Raw genomic sequence first — 22,340 nt, 5'->3', positions numbered from 1 at the left:
TAGAACTCACTCTGTAGACCAGGCTGGCCTTGAACACAGCTCTGCCTGCCTCTGCCTCCTGAGTGCTGGGATTAAGGGCATGTGCCGTATCTGGCATTTTACATGATTTCTAGAGATTGACCACAGGTCTACAGGTTTGTATGGTGTGTACTTTTATCTGCAGAACCATTTCACTGCCCACCCCTGTGTAGATTTTGCAATTCCAAGCACAAAATTGAGCTGCAGCCAGGTGTGATGCCTGCAATCCTGGCCCTTGGAAGGTAGAAACAGAGGATTAGGGGTTCAAGGCTATTTCTGGCAGCTTGGGCTATATGAGACTCTGATTCAAACAAAAACAACCACAAAAAATGAGCTCTACTTGCCTGCACGTATGTCTGGGTACCACTTGAGTGTCTGGTCCCCACACCAGAGGCCACCTGGAGCCCTTGAATCAGAGTTACAGACATCTGTGAGCTGCCACAGTGCTGGGAACAGAGCCAGGCCGGGTTCCTCTGCAAGAGCTGCCAGTGCTCTTAACCACTGAGCCGTCTGTCTATCCCTCCATTGCTTTTTATTATAGTGTGCTCGGTTCCCCCAGGAAAGGGATTTCACACTGTCAGACACCAAGTTTGAGGAACGACAGAATGAAAAAGAAAACACAAAGCCTGGAGTGTTTCCATCACAGGCAGTTCTTTCCATCTATTACCTTAAAATCTTTCACTAAATACTCAGAGAGCTGGGCGTGGTGGTACACACCTTTAATCCCAGGAGGATCTCTGTGAGTTCAAGGTCAGCTTGGCTGCAGAGTGAGTTCCAGGACAGCCAGGGATGTTACACAGAGAAAGCCTGCCTCGGAAAAAACTAATGAATAAATAAAGTCAAAACAAGAGTAATGGACTCACCTACGAGACTTCCTTTGGCAACATGGAATTCATTCTTGCCTGAGGAGATCCAGACGCCACTGTTGTTAACCCCTAGTAGACTGGGCTGGCACTGAAGCTGTTGAGACCAGAATGCCATGCGCAGTTTATCTGCTACCTTTTCCACAGGGGCTTGGGCTGCTGTCGCTACTGAGTGCGTGGCATGCATGATGGTCTGGAACAAGCTGCACTGGTCGAACACCACATAGTCCGTGATGCTCACCTGCAGGAAGGACACAGCTGAGCCTTGCTGTCAGTGCAGGCTCTAAGACCACCTGCTTGCAGAGGCAACTCTGAACACCCACATCCAAGTACCCAGCAGCAAGGCCATCAAGTGCCAAGTACCTGCACACACCTCTCTGCACAAGGACTGGAGTTACTATGCAGCTGTCATTAAATCCACAGGCTGGGCTTAAGGGAAGGAAGAAAGTGTGGTCACCTTACCTTACTTTTTCATTACACATGGGTCTGTTTATGTACTTTTATCCTAGTCAGAATGATAAAGAATAATTTCACTTTAAAATTCAGGTGCTTGTGAGTTTGAGGCCAGCCTGGTCTACAGAGCGAGATTCTGGACAGGCACCAAAACTACACAGATAAACCCTGTCTTGAAAAACCAATAAATAAATAAATTAATTAATTAATTAAATAAAATTCAGGTGCATCCAATAGACAATAATGTATAATACTTATCATCATAATATGAGCATTAAAAATATCAGTTGCGTGATGCAATTACTTAAGCTGTAATTGTGAATATTACCAATTTTATCAGACAATCAGCTTAAGCAAGATGATCCCAAGAAGCTATCTGGCACTGATGTATGACCCTCGGCAACGTTCCTGAAAAGCATCTGTCACAGACATCTCTAGAGACATATCTCTAGAGACATTTTGGGACAACTATCTCCCTGAAGGAAACTTCAGCCTTGCTGGCAGTCAATTGTGACAGAGTTCTTTTTAAATTTTTTTAAATTACTACTTATATTTTATGTGTCTGAGTGTCTTGCCTGCATGTATGTGTGTACACTAGTGTGGTACCCACAGAGAACAGAAGAGGGCACAAGAACCTCTGGACCTGGAGTTACAGATGTTTGTGAGAGGCCATGTGGGTACTGGGAACTGAACCTGGGTCCTCTGCATGAGCAGTCAATGCTCCGAACTCTGAGCCTTCTCTCCGGCCCTGTGCCAGAGCTGTTTATGAAGCAGGTGGGAACCTGGCTCAGTAGAACCCTATGCAGTATTTTATAACTGCATTCCATTTATTTCTATTTATGTGTGTTTTATGTATGTGTGTGGGCATGCAAGAGAGAGCATACATGTAGAAGGCCAGCTTTTAGAGTCACTTCTCTCCTTCTACCTTGTGGGTCCTAGGGACTGAACTAGGTTATCAGGCTTAACAGGCATTTTGATAGGCTGGGCAAGCTCGACATCTTCTCTCTAGTATTTTTGCCTGTTGGATTTATTTATTACAGACCTTGGCACAAACACCCAATTCCTAGGACACATTCCCAGTTCACACAATGCAATATTAAGTATTACAGGGAGCTTAAATTTATAAAAAACAAAACAAACATAAAGAAATCACTAGAAGTTAGTATATCACACATAAATGCTGCCCTTCTGTCTGTGAAAAGGGGACAGTTGTGAGCACTGTCCTCACCGAAGCTGGCATACATAGCCCCCACCGTAGGGCATTCTGAGCTCGGTCCAGCCTGGCTTCATGACGTGCTGAAGAATGAGCTCCACTCACAGACTCAAAGTGTATTTGCTATGCAACGCAGGGCCAGTGTTGCTCACTGGAGACCTGGCAGTGACGATGCCAAAGCCACACACCAAGTCTGTGATACCCGAGACAGACAGACACATACATAAGCAGGTCTTCAACTAAAGAGAAGGAAAAGGCCTAGCAGCCAAACATCAGAGCCAAAGAAAGCACAGGACTACTTCACTCTGCTTCTATGCCTCTTGACAATTCTGTCAGCTAAAGTTCTGTGTGTTATGAAAAAAGAGAGTTTTCTTTGTGTTACGTAAAAATGGATTTTAGGGGCAGAGGGGATGCAGCACAAACCATGCAGCTCTGCCAAGAGCATGGCCTGGGTTTGGCCACCGCACCTAAACATGCAGAGCCAACCGAATACAGGTTCAGTGGATAAAGTGCTGAGCTCGTGTGAGGACTGGAGTGTGAGGACTGGAGTCTGGATCCCAGCACCCGTGTGAAGCACTGGCAGGCGGAGTGGCCTGCCTGTAACCTCAGTGCTTGAAAAGCAGAGACCAGGTCCCTGGTTCAAGCTGGCTAGCTAGACTAGCCAAGTCAGTGAGTTTCAGGTTCAGCAAGAGGCCCTACCTCAGTAGATAAAGTGGATAGCAGTCAAGTAGGAGCCTCAACATCAACGCTGGCTGCTATACGCATACACACACACATGCACATATACACCCATGCCCCACATATGCATATACCCATGTATGCACAGTATACACATACACATGTAAAAATCCCCTCTGGAATTTAGCATATACAGATATGTACATAGGTCTATGTGCTGTATGCATGTGCGTGTTCATATATGGATTTAAGTATATGGTAGGTATTTTTAAATCATATATAATCTTCTCAAATATTACCTAGAATATCAAATTATAGACATAGAGGTGAGGCATCAAACCGCACATCTGTCAGAGCAACCTGAGGCTCAATGTGGGGGTAAGGAGCTTAGACCTGAGTGCTACCAAGAGGGGAAAGTGGATGTTCTTTGCAAAACCCACGCAAGGTTGGGCTGGAACCATGGCAAGTTGGCTGGATTCCACCCCTTACTTCTCCGGTACTCTCCCCTCTGGGAGCATGAGGATAATGCTCAGTTCTTTGTTGAAGGATCATTTACTTAAAGGTCTCTCAAGCAAGTAGAGATAGATGAGTTTTAACTGTGGGTTGGGTTTTCAAACCTACTCTTTAGTCTCTTTTCTTAGCACGCTTGTTCAGAATTAAACATCATTATTATCCAGGTCTTTCTTTAAATGGATGTCACTGCATTTATTTAGTCTATAATGATGAATGCCTAAATAACATTTAAATAAATAAACAAATTCCAGCCCGTATTAAACAAAATACACTTTACAAGTTATTTTCTATGAAGGAAAGTTTTTTCTGTGTGTTTTTAGTATACTCAGCCACAGGAAAGTCTAATCTACCAAATGTTAAAAGCAATGCTACTAGTTCAATACAGTTTCTTAAGGAAAGAGAGAAGGCAGGAGGGGGGTCTCCAAGCCAGGAAGCCCCCTCACCTACCTGCCACCAATGGTCATCATCTCCTTGGGGCTTCTTGGGAATCACGCCAGTTCTGAACCACAGCTTCCCATGAATGTCCAGGGCCCAGAGCGTGTGCTGATCTCCGAGAGTTATGCAGACAGGCTCCAGAGTCTGCCTTTCACTGCGAGTGAGAGAAGCATGGGCTCTGTTCACAGGAGTGGACTACTGAGTAACAAGGAAGGTGCCCAGAGTCTAAGTTACACTACTGCAATGCTACTGTCCAGACATGTGGCTGCTTTGCAAAGACATACTGAAGGCCCAGCTGGTGGGGAAATCTAGAAAAACAAACGTGAGCAGGCACCTGGGCCAAGAGCACTTCCACCCCCCCTTCCCTCTTTCCCCGCACGCCAGGCTGTGGTGCACAGCTGACTCTGGGCAGACACTATCTTCTCTGGTGAGTCAACCTTCGCTTCTTCCATCTGGGGACATCCTTGACAGCTTTGAGACTCAGCTGAGGCTAGCCCTGGCATGCTGCCCACCCACGCACTGTGGGCAGGCAACAGCTCCTCACTGCTATGTGCTCTCCTTGCTCAGTATCCTCACACCAACTGGCACCAAACTGGCTGCTGCATGGCTCCCCACTAAGCTGGAAGGGTTACGTCTTGGCTATCTTGGAACACCCAGGCCCCAGAGAGTCCTATGGTTCCCAGCAGGGGTTCTATATAGATTTACTGGCTAGCTGAACCCAACCAACACCATCCTGATCTGGCATACATAAAGACCAATTTTTGTTTAGTTTGGTTTGTTTTTTTGTTTTTCCAGGCAGGGTTTCTCTGCGTAGCTCTGGCTGTCCTGGAACTCACTCTGCAGACCAAGCTGGCCCGGAACCCAGAGATCTGCCAGCCTCTGCCTCCCAAGTGCTAGGATTAAAGGTGTAGACCACCACCACCCATTTCAAATCTTCCGCCCGCCCCTCTCCCCCAGACAGGTTTTCTCTGTGTAGTTTTGGTGCCTGTCCTGGATCTCGCTCTGTAGACCAGGCTGGCCTTGAACTCAGAGATCCGCTTGGCTCAGCTTCCCAGTGCTAGGATTAAAGGCGTGTGCCACCACCGCCCGGCCTCCAGCCCAAATCTTAAATGGTAGAAAGTAAAATAAATTATAGTCCAGAACTAATTTCAACTGACTAGGATAAAAATACAAATAAACATGTGTAGCTACACCATCACAGATTCTCAATAGAAGCATGTGACAGCAGGTAGCTCTGAATGGAGACCATGAGAACTGGTGACTCTGATGCTCAGGGACACACTCATTGTTTTTTCATTATTATTATTTTTTGAGATGTATATACAGGGCTGAAGATGACCCTGAACTCTGGTTTTCTTGCCTCTATCTCCTAAGTGATGAGACTACAGGTACGTGCCACTCAGTCCAGTTTATGTAGTACTGAGGACAGCACTCAGAGCCTTGTGCATGCTAGGCAAATACTGTACCAACTGAGTTCTATACCCAAACCCCAACACATGTTGTAACGTGACCCACTGTCCTGCAACCTGCCCGCAGGAGAGCATGGAGTATTCCCAAGGCCAGTCTGTCGAGGCTGACATCACCACAGAACCTGTAGGTGTTGTCTTTGCCAAAAAAGGCTCACCTAGATGCCTGGTCAGAGATAGACAGGACACTGCTGGGGCCCATACCTGACAATATCACACTTCCACTGTTCCCCTTCAGGACAGAAGCTGCTCACGCCCTCCCGGTACAGGAGGGCCCTCTGCTCTGTCAGGGCCCAAACCACACTGTTCCGGGCAGTGATCTGGGACAGTGGGTAAGGACAGTCGACCTTCATAGCTCGGGCACAGGGCCGATCCACACTGAGACCTGTAGCGAGAGGGGAAGATTCAGACTCATCAGCAGCATGTCATACCCTATCCTGATCTGTGATTTTCTTTCTTTGCTCCTTTTGCTATCTATGGGCTTCCATATTAGATAGCTTTTCTTCTTGAGATTTTTATCAATAACAACAAAAAATACAGTTCAGAATTTCCTGGTGTTCCAAACCAGCTTAAGAAGTTCTCAAGACAGGGCAGTCCAGGGCAGGACAGCGGCCAACCTAGATAAGAGCACAGAGGACACAGAGGACTTCCCTTCTGCCAACGAGGCTGTGTTCCTCAGGGCCTCGGAAGACAAGGGGTCCACAGCTGCACACCCAGCAGCTCAAGCAGCTCTGTTCCCCTGTCCTCTGCTGACAGTGGGGGGCTACCCCCGCTAAAGTGCAAACCCCCACTTCCCAGGTGAAACCTGAGACCTGTCACCCTGCCATGCTTGTGACAGTCAGGGCTCTAGGTGGCTCCTTCACCTCTTTGAGGCCTGTCAGGAACGTGTGTCGTGCACCTAAATGAGGCCAAAGACAACTACTGAGGGAGCAGGCAGGAGAGCTAACATCTAAACCCCACATTCCATCGCCTCGGCCTCAACGAGGCCCTGGCAGCCCAGTCACAAAGACAGCCACAACACAGACAACTGCCCAGACTCGCCTGCAAGACTTCTTTCTGCAAACCCTTGCCAAGCCCACTAAGCCAGCAGGTCTGGGGAGGGTCAGGGTAACCCAAAAACTGCTCTGGCATCACGGTTAGGAGGTCACCTGCTCCTTACCTGTAGGTTTAAAGTATCCCTTTTCCTGCCAGGGCCAAAATCAAATGCCCTGGAAGCTGGATGTGCATGTGCATGTGCACGTGCTTATCAGAGCAGCCTATTTCCACTCACGGACACAAGAACTAACTAAACTGAAGGCCCGCACGCCCATGAAGGCGGCAGGGCTGCCCACCAGTGTGAGGCTCCTCCACACCTCGACAGCCTGATGAGAAACGAGCTCTCAATGTGGAGAAGCATTCCTGGCTGACGGTTCATTCCAAAGATGAAACCATGCTCTCAGAATCAGTATTATTAAATGACTAGATCAATCTTCATGCAAATCCAATATGGCCTCCTGACAGCCCAAACACAAGCCCTGCCCGCCAGGCCATTTCCCCTGTGCTGACAGCACACAAACACTGATTCATTATAGTTTATTTTTAATAAACAAGTCCCACTGTGCCCGTTCTAGCAGCTAAAGGTTTCCCTAAAGGCAGTTTCCTAGGACAAGTCAATCTGCTATTTACAGCCAATTACTTCTCGTTGTCTTTCCCCGGAACCCACATGTAACTACACGGACAGGTGCTGGGCTCTGACCTAGCTGGGAAAAGGGAGCTGATGTCGAGTCCTGCCAATTACTCTTCCCTCTTAGGAGTGGATACTGCAGGCTAGGCAAAAGGCGTCAGTAGCTGCAGACGCGCAGGTCGGCTCCTGCATGGCACTCTGCATTGCACTTATCATCTATGCACTCTTGTCCAGACCCAACCCATGCTCGGCTGGGGGAGCTGCTCTTCCATGGCGAACACTGGGCTTCTAGAAATGTTTTCACTTAACTTGGTTTTCGGTCTCTGCATCCTGTGACTGCTCTCAGAATGTGACTAGCAGCAGATTCAGCAAATGACAAGGACAATGTACATGGCCTTCGACTACCTGTCTGAAGGTACAGATCTCCGTTGGTCCTGATGATCCAGGCTGTGTCATCACTCAGGGCCACAAACACAGCCTGGGGCAGAGCCTCATACCAGTGCCGCTTCCCCTTGATGGTAACTTTGCCACAAGCAAAAGCACGGTTAGATTTCTGCTCAATCTTCCAGAGAAGAGCCCCTAGGAGAAAAAAATTCTACTCACTGCTCAACAAACACGAGAGTCATCTACCCAAAAACTCCATCTGGGCATTGCGAGGGACGGCTTTCTAAAATGCATCTTGTTGTTTTCAACTCAGGGACGAGCTCACCATGCTGGAGTTTGAACCCACCAGCTGTCTGTTGTTGGACATCAATGTGAATGTGTTCAAGCCTCACTTTCCTCAACTGAAAATGGGCTCATTCCTACCTTCTGGGATTGACCTAAAAATTAGATGTGAGAAGAGATTCACCACAGAGGCGGCCACTCATGGTGGGGAGAAGTGACAGTTCTGTAGGTTTGATTAGCTAAGTGGAGCACAATTAGTGCCCAAATACCAACCTTGGGGACTCAAAGGCAAGGGCCTCCTGAGTTGGGTGGCAGAATTAAAAGAATTCTGAAGAACAGATAAAAGAACCAAGGGAAGGTGGAAGGCAGGCCAATGGCACTATCTATGGAGGCTGTGGCATTGGGTGAGGTGAAGAACCACGGGGGAATGAATGCGCATGAACTGAGCTAAACAAGATCTACAGAGGGCCCATGCATGTAGCGCCCCCTCCCTCCCTCCCCCCGTAACACCACGTGGCACAGGCTAGCCATTTTAGCTGTAAATAATGATCTTACAGAGACAGACTGCTCCAATCAGAGCAACTGAGGAATGGTTGGGAAAATAAAAAGTAATAAATACAATCAGCAGAGAACCAACGTTTCTAAATGGCTAAGAGGATGAATCCAAAAGTATGTGACAGATACAGGGGGAAAAAAGACATACAATTACACAATCCCAGCTAATGGAGCGGGCTATTATCTCAGCCAGCCTCCAGGGGAAATAATTTTCAAGCAAGCAGTGAAAGAAAGTGAGCAAACAACCCTGAATAAACTAACATTTTAACGAGAACTTCCTTTCTTTTGCTTCTCTGCCATGATGCCCACTGCTTCAGAACAGAGAAACATGTACCCAGCACTAGGAAGAAACATAGTGGGGGTCACGCCTCTAACCCCAGCTCTCGGGAGGCTGAGGCAGGAGGACCCAAAGTTCGAGGCCAGCTAGGACTCCACAGTGAATTCAAGGCCAGTCTGTGCTATATAGCAAGGTCACATCTAAAACAAAACAAAACAAACAAACAAAAAGCCCACTAACAAAAATGTAAATAAGCCTAGGTAGATAAGAGAATTATCTCAGCCTAGCAGAACTATATTCTAAAAAGTCTCCTTGGTTTCACTAAAAAGATAAAGAATGCCATGAAAATCTGAGGGCCTTTCCTATTACAGCCAGGGAAAAAATATCAGAAGAAGAAATGAGATGACTGGAACACATCCACCATACATCCACAGGCCTGTCTTCACTAGTTCGACTGCTTTATCGCAACACTGACAAACAGAAATACATGTTATTTTTATGAGAATTTAGTGTGCCAACATGACTAAAAAAAACCTGTCAAAATTCAAATTATTTGTATAGCTTACAAAAATGTGTTCACATGTTATCACTTTAATTAATAAAATGAAAAACCAAAAATTCAAGCAAGTATGCTGAACACTCATTACCCTAATTGGTGCCAAAGGAAGCATTCAAGATCTTTACAGAACCCGCCTAAGCTGGCAGGAAGGTCAATCCGATGACAGCATGCTGCTGTTGCAGAGGAGAGCTGCCCCGTGAGCTGGGAGCAGCGCTGGGGTTGGGGGTTGGGAAATGGGAGCTGGGAGGCGAACCTGAGGGAGAGACTGCCACCTGCTGGACAGCATCTTCAAACCTCTGCCAGCGCAGCCCTGCACCGGGCAGGGCACTGCAGAACAGGCCGCCTTTGTAGTCCAGGCACCAGATAAACTTTTCCGAGACCGCCAAGCTGAGGATGCCGTAGCCAGGACCCGAGTAGCCCATCCAGCTCTCTGCAAACTAATAAGGACAGAGGCCAGTGAGTCTGCGGCAAGAGACACAGCGTCACCATACTGTTACAGCACGAGAAATGGACAGACGATTAAAGTGAAGGGATTTTTGAGAAGCCTTGCCTATCCCTGAATCTATCCTTGCTCTCCTTGAATCTAGTCTCAGAAACATTCTGGAGCAGGAGCTGTGGTCCTCATGGAAGACCCCACAACATCCCTGGACAACACTTTCTCATAGCATAGCACTCTTCCTAAGTAATGCTTGAAGGTGTATCCAACCACCTGGCAGAACAAGAAGACACTGTCATCTAGTAAGTCCACACTCAGGAACCATACAATTGAGTTACCCTGTCCCCCTTAAAAAAAAAATGCAAAAGAAAACCTAACATTTTAAGTAAGTTTATGATTTTACATTGGGCTGTGCTTATAGCCATCCTGGTGTGCATGTTCCACATAGGATACAGGCTGTGCATGCTGGTAGAGCATGACATCACATCACAAGAGATCTGGCTTTATTCTATGCATACCTTACTTTACACAAGGAGGTGTGTTCATCACCACGTGTATGAAAATCAACTTTCTGTATACTTACTTATGACAGGTGCACTATGGGAACGGCACTACCACTGTCTGCATTAGTTTTCCAAACACTGTTCTAACCTTTGGTGACACCTGGCGTGTTGTATGGGAACAGCTAGGGGAAGTGTTGGATAAGACACTGTCTGACTTTTGTACCCTAAGGCTTCATTGCTGTATTTTCTCATTTGTATTACATTTATTTAATGTAATTATATGTGTGCACACATGAGTGTGCTATAGCACATGTGTGGCAGTCAGAAGATAACGTGTGAGAGTTGGTTCTCTCCTTCCATCACTTGGGTCCTAGACATGGAGCTCGGGTCATCAGGCATTAGTCTTTACCCACTGACCTGTCATGTTGGTCCCATGTTGCTAAGATTTGTTTCAAAGTCAAAGCTAAATAAAGGGCATATACTTTACTATGCACAGTTGCACAGATACCTGATATGGAAGCTAGTGTATGAAAGAGAATGGTGTCCACCTCTTCTCCACCTGGCTCTGCTCACCACAGCAAACTTTTTTCTCCTAGCCCTTGTCCTCCAAAACAAAACAACCACCACCACTTCTAACCTTTTCTGCTATCTGGAGCAAGACCAGGCATGGCAAAGCTTGGTAGGTGACTTCAGAGATCCAGGATCCTTCTCCACAGGTAAGGGCTTTCCTAAGCTTCCAACTAGCCCTAACATACACCAACAGTTACGATCTGCCCGCTAATACTCTATGTCAGGCGGTCACCCTGCTGTGGCTTCTCACACCCTACCCAAGTCCCATTCAACTGATATTCTGGCTGTCACTTGCACGGAGCTCCCCAGCATGAACACATGCACTGCCCGTTAAGAGCGCTTAGGAAGCAGTGCACTGAAAACCTGAATGTAGGCTGATGAACAAGCAGTCAACTTCTGGCAAATTCACTTCTGAGACACAACACAAAACGGGAGAGAACCCTGGGCCACTCTGCACTTCACTTACAATGTGACCTGGTGCACACACCACTTCACTTTCGTTAGCTTCGATTTCCTCCTCCACGAAATGGGGACAACTGCACCTGTGTCCTAGTTTGTTTTCTTCCTAAGAAGTGACTTAAACGTGTGACGTGCTCAGCACATACCTGTCCATGGTGAGAACTGATAAACATCACATGCTCTTAGCTCTGAAGATGCAGTGGTGGTCTCATATCAATTACTAGGGAATATGGTGATGCAGGGTTAGTTCTGAAGCCAAATATATTTGCTAAGACTTACTTGTTTAAAAAAAAGTACTTAAAAATCATTTTTAGGACTGGACATGGTGGCACAAGACTAACCCAAGCGCTCAGGAGGCAGAGGCAGGTGGATCTCTGCGTTCAAGGCCAGCTTGGTCTATATAGTGAGTTCCAAGACAGCCAGGGCTATAATAGAGACCCTGTTTTTAAAAAACCATTTTTAATATAAAGGTTCTAAGAGAACAATAAATTACACTGACTGAGAAGCCCCATAGCAGATTAGAGGTTTCATTCTCCAAAGTGTGTCCTGGGGATACTGTGTGGACGCTGAGGAAACCGCATTTCCGGAAAGACCCCAATTCATACTGATGTTCCTAGGAGTCAGTGGACTGTGGAAAGGGGCAGGAACCACCCACCTCATATGTGCTCAGAGCAAACAGTCCTCTCCCAGTGGTGTTCCAATGGCCCCAGGCTACCTGAAGTGCACAAACTGGTCTGGCATTGCAAGATACCACTTTGTTGGTAAGAGGTCAACTGAGCAGGGTGAGAAGTACTACAGTTCCAATTATTAAGGGTCCCTGCATAGGAAATTGCCCTAAAGCCAGACTTCAAAGCTACAGATATTTCAGGAGTATGATTTCCATAAGAAGGGAAATAAAGGAGCCAAGGATGCCCCTTAAAGGAAAAGCAGCAGCTGCCGCAGCTACCATCTCAGTCACACTTCCTCCATCAGCACACAGACCTGATCTGTCTTGAGCAGTGTGGTGTCATCATTCCCTGGCTGGCTCAGGTCCTGCAGAGAGCGATCAGCTCCAAGCTCTGCCACACTCGTCTCTGAGGATGAAGATGGGAGCCCATGGGCATAAATGTCTTCCTCATCACTGGATGTCACTGCCTGATCCTGGAAAGGTTGGTCCAGCCAATGCTCATGGGTGCTGGCCACCAAGGCAGAGGTAAGAGGAGTTACCTGTCCTTCCACATTTCCTATGGCACATTCAGAAGTGGGCATTTCTTTCTGACCTGTGTCACTATCGGTGACTACATGCCAGGGGTTGGAGCCCGGGTAGCTAGGGACCTCCACGTGGGTCAGGAAATCCGGCTCTGGGCTGGTCTTTTCAGTGTGGACTTCATAAACTCCCATCTCAGGCAGCCACTGCTCAGCACCTGGGGGCCAGCTGAGGCTGGAAGGTACCATAAGTGAGTCCAGAAGAGGGGCTTCGGAAAAAGTGCTCTGGGGGTCACTGCACTCCACGGTGTTCACTTCCCGCGCCTCAGCAGAGCTCTCCTGTTTTCTCAGGCACAGCTGTGCATGCCCTGCTGCACCATCAGCAGGAGCAGGCTCCTCTTCAAGTCCTGAGATGATGTCACTACCTCCCACCTTCTCCCCTGGCCGCAAGGGTAAATCCAACACCCCATTGAGCAGGTCCATGTCTGGTGTGGGGTCACACTGGGAAGGTTCCTTTCTAGTGCCATTTTCTTCATCCACTGGGTCAAGGGCAGACTCAGGAACCCCCAGGACACTGAAGGTTTCAGAGCCATTGTCTTCCTGCAGGATCCCATTCACCTCGGCACTGGGGTTGCTCTCCTGGTCTGGAGACCCTGTGCTCAGCTGATCCACACTACTGCCCAGAGCACTTGACGTCATGGACAGGAGGTCTGTGTTCAAGGACTGGGGGCTGTCACCAGGGAACTCCGAGCAGGGAGTCGACTCGAGGGAACTGTGGCAGGTGCTCTTGGTTCCGCCTTCTAATTTAAAAGGAGAACATTCAAAATAAGGCACGACTCTACATAAATAACCAGAAGACTAAAAAACATTTGGCTCAAGAAGAAAGTATTTTAAATGAAGGATATTTAGTAGGGTATAAATTAATTTCTATAGCCCCAGAACATGTGAGGTAGAGACTAGAAGCTCAAGAGTTTGAGGCCAGTCTGAGCTACGTAGTAAGTTCCAGGCTAGCCTCAGCTATTTACCAAGATTCTGTCCTCACACCCCCATAAAAAGAAGAGGGAGTCGGGCAGTAATCCCAGTACTCGGGAGGCAGAGGCAGATCTCTGAGTTTGAGGACAGCTTGGTCTATAGGGTGAGTTCCAGGACAGAGAAGACTACAAAGAGAAAACCTGTCTCAAAAAAAAAAAAAAAAAAAAAAAAGGTAGAAATGCCCAGAAGCCTCATTAAAGAAAGCTAAGAAAGTGGAATAGGAATTAATCACCATGGATCATAGGCCAATCTTTTTAAACTGTCAAGATGCCTAAGAGTTCAATAATATTTTCCTTTAATAATATAGCAACCTTTAGCTAGAAGGGTCAATAGGCACCAAGGAGTGAATAGCTCAAAAAGTTCTATGTGGCTGGCTATGGTAGTGCACATCTTTGATCCCAGCACGTGGGAGCCAGAGGCAGCAAGATCTCTGTGAGCTCAAGGCTAGCCTGGTCTACACAGTAAATTCTGGGACAGCCAGGACTACATATAGAGATTCACCTTTAAAAAAAAAGTTCTATGTTAAATCCCATATTTGGTAACATGTTAACACAAAATGTATGATGTCTAACAAATACACCAGCATAAATCCCTGTTTCAATGACTGTCCCACGCTTGCAGGATCTCTGGTCTAATGAAGGGTATATGTGGATGTGGCAGTTTGAATGTAACTGGCCTCCATAATCTCATAGGGAGTGGCACTATTAGGAGGTATGGCTTTGTTGGAGGAAGTCTGTCACTGTGGGGGCGGGCTTTGAGGTTTCCTATGCTCAGGATACTGCCCAGTGTCTCAGTTGACTTCCTGTTGTCTGTAAGATGTAGGACTCTCAGTTCCAGTACTACATCTGCCTGCAGACCATGATGATAATGGACTGAACCTCTGAAGCTGTAAGCAAGGTGCCACAATTAAATGTTTTCTTTATAAGAGTTGCCATGGTCATGGTGTTTCTTCATAGCAAGAGAAACCCTAAGACAGTGTACAAGTCAATATCTTATATTAAATATTATCTTAAATATTAAAAAGAGCAAAATCCAGAGCCTTTAGTCAGGGCCTGACCACATGGGTAAATGCCCTACCAACACATGTCCTACCGAGATGCTTATGTGTGCACGTGTGTACTGTAACTTTTGTGGGGAGGAGTGCTTTCAGTGTGTGAAGTTCTTTGTTCAGCTAAGAGTAGCAAGTACCCCTTTTGTGAGACCATCATGCCTTCCTGGTAGATGTGCACATCCCTACAGGGTTGGTCCTAGGTGCCACATGAGTCAGTGTGCACCTGCCCACGGACAGTACCTGTCTTTCTCTTCCTCCTCCTCTTCACTTTGATGGGTTTCACAATGAGCTCCTGGTCAAAGTCTTCGGAACTGATGATACTGAACCTCTGTGAGGATGGCTGGCCACCCTGGTCCAGCTCAGGGGCAGCCTGGAGTCCGGGCAGCAGCAGCCCAGAACCACTGTCCGTCGAGTTGAGTGAGCTGCTCCTGCTCCGTTGCTCACTGGCCACAGAGCTGGCCACAGAAGAGCCTCCAAGTCTTGTCTCACCAACAGTGGCCCCCAGTGACTTCTCCAAATGCTGCCCACGGACCTGCTCTGCACATCTCGTCTCCAGACCATCCCTCACTGAGAAAGAAGAGTTTAGTTTTACTACTGGTTCTTTCTCTGTGCATCACTCAGTTTGCTAGCTTGAGCACCAGCAGGCACAGGACAACCAAGACTCTCTCCTGATAAAAACTGAGCAACTCCAAATTCCCCAGACCCAGAGAAACTCAAAGGACCACACAGAAGACGGCAAGGGGCCTTTGTGCTCCAGGAAGCTCATATATTAAAATCAGTAAAATAGTTCCCTGCAGTTGTCTTTTGTAAAAACCACCAGTAACAGAACATCACTAAATATAAAGCATTTCTCATTTCAATTCTTTATAAATTTTTCTGTATCAAGAACAGTTAAGATAAATTCCTTTTTTATATTATACCTTCACTATACCTTAATATTACCCAAGAGGCATTAAAAAATGCCTGTGTCAGGCCGCAGTGGTGGCACATGCCTTTAATCTCAGCACTCAGGAGGCAGAGCCAGGAGGATTTCTATGAGTTTAAGGCCACCCTGGTCTACAGAGCGAGATCCAGGACAGGCACCAAAATTACACAGAGAAATCTTGTCTCAAACACCACCCCCTCAAAAAAAAAAATGCATGTGTCTTATAATCAAATTCAAGGAAGAAAAGTGAATTTCCCATAGAATGGGTTCATAGCAAAGGAGGACAGAGGTGGGCAGTGTCAATGCAAGCAGAGAGCAGGGTGAAGGCCATGGGTCCAGTGATAAAGAGCCAGTAAGCATCCCACTGCAGTGGACCCTGCCCTCCTTCAGCATAGCCCATTACTGAGGTCAGTGTCCAGGGCTGGGGCCTCCGATGCTGACGCCCTCCACACGAAACTGAGTGCTCTTCCACCAGTGCAGTCACCTCTCCTTACCAAGTATCTACTGCGTGCCATGTTCTGCACAAGGTGCCATGTAACGGCAGTCAACAAGACTCATGAGCTCTTATCCTCGGGGCACAAACATTCCCCTAAAGGCTGTTCGCTAGGGCAGGAGAGGGGCTGACCTCTGCTTGGAAGTGACTTGCCAAAGATCACACAAATTAATGGGAGTGCCAGGTTTAGAGCTGTACTGTGTTATGTGGAACCACTATCAACATGTAGCTACTGAAATTCAAGTGATTAAAATTAAACAAAATTTAAACTTCAAATTATTAGCTGCACTCTAACCACAGACAGCTGGTGAACTCCCTGCCAGACAGTGCACATTTGAAACAGTTATCCCTGCAGATAAACTGCTCCCGGAGAGCAGTGGCTGAGGCATTGTTCTTTTCTGTTAGCCACACTGTAACTTGCTTATCCTGTTTTAGGGGTCTTCAGGTCATAAATCTTATGCACTTCTTATAAGAATTCTGGTTTGGGGCTGGGGATTTAGCTCATGGTAGAGCGCTCACACAGCAAGTGCAAGGCCCTGGGTTCGGTCCTCAGCTGGAGGAGGGGGAGAATTCTGGTTTTATAACATCAATTCCAAGTTGTCCTCTACTGCTTGAAAAGATAAGTGACAACAATAAAGAGCGGCTGGCATGATGCTGTCACCACCAAAAGCAGGTTTAGCATGGAGTCCCAGTTGCACTAAGTTGAATGAAAACACTGTTAGGATTCTTTGCTCAGTAAGAGTAGTTACAGAGTTAGGCGTTTTGTATGTGCGAGGCCTGGGGGCTGAATCCCAGCACTGCAAAACAAAACAAGGTCTCCTGGCAAATACCTGTAATCCTAGCACTCTGGAGCCTAAGGCAGAAGAAATGAAACTTTAGGGCCAACCTGGGCTATATTATAAGATCCTGCCTAAAAAACTAAAAACAAATCAAAACAAACAAAAAACATTAGGGTCTGCATGAACTATAAAATTAAAAACCAAAGCACAGGGAAAAATATCAACCCCAAAGGACAGTCTGTGTCTAGGGCAATAGGTATATACCAGATTGCGAGTTTCATGGTTTTAAAATTACACAAATCTGTGTCTCAGAGATATTAACTACACACAGTGTCTCCGACAGGGCACCTAGGGCCAGGCAAGTGGTTTCTGATTTCTCCTTCCTACTCACTCAACCACCCACCCTCACATTTAGAGCATCTCCACCACTGTGAGACTGTCCAATGTATACCTTAGAGCAGGTCACTTCCGTGACAAGCATCCTGAGTGTTTTCAGAATCTTAAACCTACAAATATCTCCATGTTTAAGCAAACCCCAAACTATCTTTTATTCTTTTTTAAATTTTTTTTGTTGTTATTTGGTTTTTGGCTTTGGTTTTCAATACAGAGTTTCTCTGTGGAGCCCAGGCTGTCCTGGAGCTCTCTGTAGAGCAAGCTGGCCTCACCTGCTTCAGCCTCCCTGAGTGCTCAGATTAAAGGTGCACAGCTAGTTTAAACTATGTTTATCTTTTTTTTTGGGGGTGGGGGGCTTTTCGAGACAGGGTTTCTCTGTGTAGCTTTGGAGCCTGTCCTGGAACTCACTCTGTAGCCGAAGGCTGGCCTCGAACTCACAGAGATCCGCCTGCCTTTGCCTCCCCGTGCTGGGATTAAAGGTGTGGCCACCACCGCCCGACTTAAACTGCATTTATCTTACCACAAGCGGGAAGGACACTTTTCAGAGCATAGGACTCAGCACACACAGCACACTTGGTACTGAATACAAACCTATGGATCCGAGTCCTTCAGGCCTGCTTGAAATCCTTATAACGTTCCTATCTCCCTTTAGGAAAAATATTTCATTTTCTGTGCAGGAAACAGACACAATATCACCCAGTCCTTCCAAACCAGCAACAGTGGCCTGTCAAAACAAACAAACATGAAACCAGGCAATGAAAACAAAAACAGAACAAGCAAGTGTGATAATCCAAATAATTATAATTGTTGGATTTTGTTATGGCAGTTCTGGAAAACTCTTGAAAGCAATTCAAGGCACAGTTGGGTAGTATTTGACATATGGGACACATAACTTAGCACTCAGGTGTGTGTGTGTGTGTGTGTGTGGTGTGTGTGTCATGGAGGTGCACAGCTTCTCCGCCTCTCAGCCGTTCTCTTCCTGGACCTGCCAGCTCTCACTCTTCTTATGAAAGCTCATACTCCTTGTCAGGGCAGGAGGCCTAGCATTCTGACCTGCCGTCACCCGCCTATTTTGTGCTTCAAGGACTCAGTGCGTGCCGGGCCGAAGCCTAGCCTGCTCTTGTGGCCCATGCACACAGCACAGGATCTTCTCCTGCTGGGCTTCCCTTCCTGTCCACTGGGAAGGCTCAGCCTTAGGAAGTGCTGCTTGAGCACTGTCCTCTTCAACAATGACTAAGTCTCCCCAGTGGTTGACAGCATGTGCTACAAACCTCCATGTCATGCGTCTCTCCTGGACTGGCCAACCAACGCCCCTATTCTGTGCTTTCCTAGGGGAGACTAGGAGCCTTGCAGCCCAAGACTTTTGAGTGAATGAAAGAAGGGAGGAAAAAGGTCCCTGGCTAAAAGCAGATTGCACCCCATGGGATTATCCTGAGTCCACACAAATCTAAACCAGTTCTTTCTTTTCAGCTGATAGTATGTATGGGAGATTAGTTCACTGCAGGAGACACTGAGCCTAGGTTCCCTGCTAATTTTTAGGCAGCCTTGACAGAAAGCTGGAAACACGACAGTAGGTTCCCAAAGCTGCCAATCATGGTGCTTCCGAGAGGTGCAGACTCTGATGGTGGAGCAGTGTCTGTTCACAGACACACTGTCTCCATTTCCCTGCCTATGAAATGAAGTTAATTATACCTGTGTTGAGAGGCACAGGGGAAGCGCTCAGATGAAAAGGACTGGTGCATAATTGCAACATGTCTTAAAGCCAATAATTAAGTTCAACAGGAACCCAGGAGAAAAGTTAAGTCATCCATAATGGGAGAAACTAAATAAACTAATGAAAGGTTAGAAGGTGAGCCCTTAATCTAGAACCCTGGTGCCCCACTGTACAGATAAGAGAACCAAGTTCAGGCAGATCATAGACTTGTAGGGCCAAGTTACCTCTGCACCAAAAGTGTCACCAAGCATGGCTGGTAACTAGGGAGGTGTCAGTGGGGCAGCTGAGTTTGATTCACTGTGGATGCTCTCTCTAGAGATGCTGAGCCACAGGCCCACAGAGCTAATGTGGAGGGAGAGAGCCTGGCCTGGATTCTGGAGGCCTAGAGTAGGGAGTGGGGCAGGCCAGAGCTCTGATCTTAGGACAAGAAGTAACTGAAACCAAACAGCTTTGTTTAAAGTCCTAAATCAGATTCTGGGAGTGACCTGTTATCACCTTGATCCAGGCAGAACTCGTTTTCTACTGGGAGTTAATGATCCTGGGAAGTTGCCAAGATATGCCAGTAAGTTTCTAAAAAGAAAGGGGAAAAAGGCAAAATAATATGGCTGTCTTTGGATAAGAAGCACAGTAAAAGAAGAAGAAAAAAAACCAACAAACCAACACAGCAACAAGGGAAGAGCGCGTGGGAGGGAAGGGCCCTGCTCCTGGGCTGGCACCATCTGTGAGGCCTGGGCGTCAGTCCTCAGAGTTACTGTTTCTCTAACATTTGATCCATCACTGGATGAGACCACAGTAATTTAGTAGCCAGAAAACACATAATCTAGGAAGGCCTGGTGGTACAGGTGTAATCCCAGGCACTTGACAGGCTGAGTCAAGGCAATCAAAAGTTTAAGGCCTATATGAGCTACAGAAAGGGTTCAAGACCAGCCTGGGCAGCTTAATGAGTCCCTCTGTCAAAATAAAAAGTAAAAAACAAAAACAATACAGGGCTGATGATATAGCTCAATAGTAGAGCATCTGACTAACATTCATGAGGCCCTGGGTTCAAACCCAAGTTCTGCAAATGCCAAACTAAAACAAAATACAGGACCTAGAAGTGAGGCAGAGCATGTGCTTAACATGCACAAACACCCTGAGTTCAATCACAAGAAAAATGTTTGCATGCATGCATGAACACATACATACATGCATGCACGGAAAAGAAAAGAAAGGAAGGGAAGGGTGGGTCAGTGAGAGGCTTGGCAGCAAAGGTAAGGGTACTTACCATCAAACCAGAAGACCTGAGTTCAAGCCCTGGGACCCAATGTGGAAGGACAGAAACAACTCCACAAGTTGTAGTGTGACCTCCACATGGGTGCCAGGACGTGCAGGTGTGATCACAAGTAGGCACATGTGCATGCACATACACACAACATACACAAATATAATTTTTAAAAATGACCCAGAAAGGTTATAATGAACAAGTTTAACTTGGGGCTTTAAAGACCCCCCAAAACATCTAATTTCTTGGCAGAGTAGGGCTATGAATGTCAAAAAGCAAATTATTTTTCGAATCTACAAAATTACTGAACTCCATTTGATTTCCTTGATTGTCTCAAAGGAAAAGAAAAAAAAAAGCAAGCACTAGAATTAATGCTGCTCCTTCATCTCTCCAGGAGCCCAGGGGCTGAACACCTGAGGCCCTGACCCTCCTCTTGCCCCGTGACCCGTGACCCCCAAAGACAGGTGCAGTTCCCACACACCTGGTTGACGGTGTCCAGAAGATAGATACTGTACTCATTCCAGCTCAGCACCCAGCCTTCCCGAAAGAAGCACGAAACGAGCCCCAGGTGTTTCTCAGGAGAGCTGCAGCTTCCCCCATCAGGCTCCAGACGAGGGTAGAGCTCAAAAGGCGTGACTCCTCCAGCAAAGACATCCTTGAGGATAAACGTGGCTTGAACCGTCCCGTGGACATCGGCCTTCCACAGCCGTAGTCCAGGCCGGGCTGCGTACAGGGTTAGGTCACTTTGCTTACACAGTCCTGGTATAAAACAAGCACCAAATTTCCCAGTACTAAAATCGGAAGAAAAAAAATGAAAGAAAGGAAAAAAACAAAAAACAAAAAACAAAAAAAACAGCATGGACTGACTTGAAGTGATATAATTGTCAACCCCTAATATCAACTCTAAGAATCTACTAACACAAGTCCTTGTCCTGTCTACTGAGTGCTGCTCACTAAGTCACACTGGCATCCTTGTGCCATCCAGGCCCCACCACGCCTTCACAAGTACACAGCACCTGGAGCATGCATCCCAGATTCTGAGGATCATCAACGGTACCCACCACAGCTTGCTCGCCCATGCTTACGTCCATTCTCCCTTTAATCCCTGGTGCAACTACTCCACAAGGCAATTGTTCGAGCTTCCATTACAGGACAAGGAGTGACAAATGCAGGGTTGTCCCTGCTAACTCCGCCCTGCAGCGCTGTTCCTTCTCAAGTCTGGTCCTGTGCTCACTCCCTCGTTTCTTGAACGAAAAGCTTTACATCTAGAGTAGCTCATCTATATCTCTTTCAAAACTTCTCCAAACCCATCAAGTGTACCAGTTTCTCTTCCCATTCTCAAGCTTGGTGTTATTTTCTGATAAAACTATGAAGTACCCAACACACACAAAAGAGCATATGTGGGAGCTGAAGAGATGGCCCTGTAGTAATGTGCACTGTTGCTCTTGGAGATGGCCCAAATTTGGTTCTCAGGACCCACATGGTGGCTCACCATCAGCTGTAACTCAAGTTCCAGGGGATCTGATGCCCATTTCTGACCTCCTTGGGTACCAGGCACTCATATGCTGCATATACATATATATATGCAGGTACAAGACTCATAAAATAAATAAATATTTTTTAGTTTTGGTTTTTCTGAGACAGCGTTTCTCTGTATAAACAGCCCTAGCTGTCCTGGAACTCGATCTGTAGACCAGGCTGGCCTCGAACTCACAGAAATCCACCTGCCTTTTGCCTCCCAAATTCTGGGATTAAAGGCGTATGCCACCACACTCAGATATATATATAATTTTTTTTAAAGAGATAAAGGTGCTGGGTGATAGTGGTGCACTCATTTAATCCCAGCACTCAGGAGGCAGAGGCAAAGCAGATCTTTGCATTCAAGGACAACCTAGTCTACAAAACAAGTTCCAGGACAGCCAGGATTATACAGAAAAACCCTGTCTCAAAAAAAAAAATTTTAGCCATGCAGTGGTGGTGCACATCTTTAGTCCCAGCACTCGGGAGGCAGAGCCAGGTGAATCTCTGTGAGTTCGAGGCTAGCCTGGCCTACAGAGCAAGATCCAGGACAGGAACCAAAACTACACAGAGAAACCCTGTCTCGAAAAACAGAAAAAAAAAAAAAACAAAAAAAAAAAACAAATAATAATAAATAAATAAATAAAATGAACAAATCTAAC

At 46.7% G+C, this 22,340-nt stretch overlaps 1 protein-coding gene across 3 annotated transcripts in view; it reads right to left on the bottom strand.

Moving 5' to 3' along the window:
• Tecpr2 (tectonin beta-propeller repeat containing 2) overlaps positions 1 to 22,340 on the bottom strand; it is a 94,479-nt gene that overhangs the window by 31,082 nt on the left and 41,057 nt on the right. For all 3 annotated transcript variants that reach the window (XM_006992141.4, XM_076551410.1, XM_076551409.1), the window contains exons 6-14: positions 20,642 to 20,951; positions 17,777 to 17,909; positions 14,836 to 15,162; positions 12,309 to 13,312; positions 9,613 to 9,796; positions 7,708 to 7,881; positions 5,844 to 6,024; positions 4,186 to 4,327; positions 882 to 1,122 (exon numbers count right to left, since the gene is read on the bottom strand). In XM_006992141.4, coding sequence (XP_006992203.1) covers positions 882 to 1,122; positions 4,186 to 4,327; positions 5,844 to 6,024; positions 7,708 to 7,881; positions 9,613 to 9,796; positions 12,309 to 13,312; positions 14,836 to 15,162; positions 17,777 to 17,909; positions 20,642 to 20,951 — 2,696 coding nt within the window. The remainder of the gene's footprint in view (positions 1 to 881; positions 1,123 to 4,185; positions 4,328 to 5,843; positions 6,025 to 7,707; positions 7,882 to 9,612; positions 9,797 to 12,308; positions 13,313 to 14,835; positions 15,163 to 17,776; positions 17,910 to 20,641; positions 20,952 to 22,340) is intronic.

This window comes from Peromyscus maniculatus, chromosome 14 (assembly GCF_049852395.1).
Source record: "Peromyscus maniculatus bairdii isolate BWxNUB_F1_BW_parent chromosome 14, HU_Pman_BW_mat_3.1, whole genome shotgun sequence".
Classification (NCBI taxonomy): domain Eukaryota; kingdom Metazoa; phylum Chordata; class Mammalia; order Rodentia; family Cricetidae; genus Peromyscus; species Peromyscus maniculatus.
This window is presented reverse-complemented; position numbering and strand designations above follow the sequence as displayed.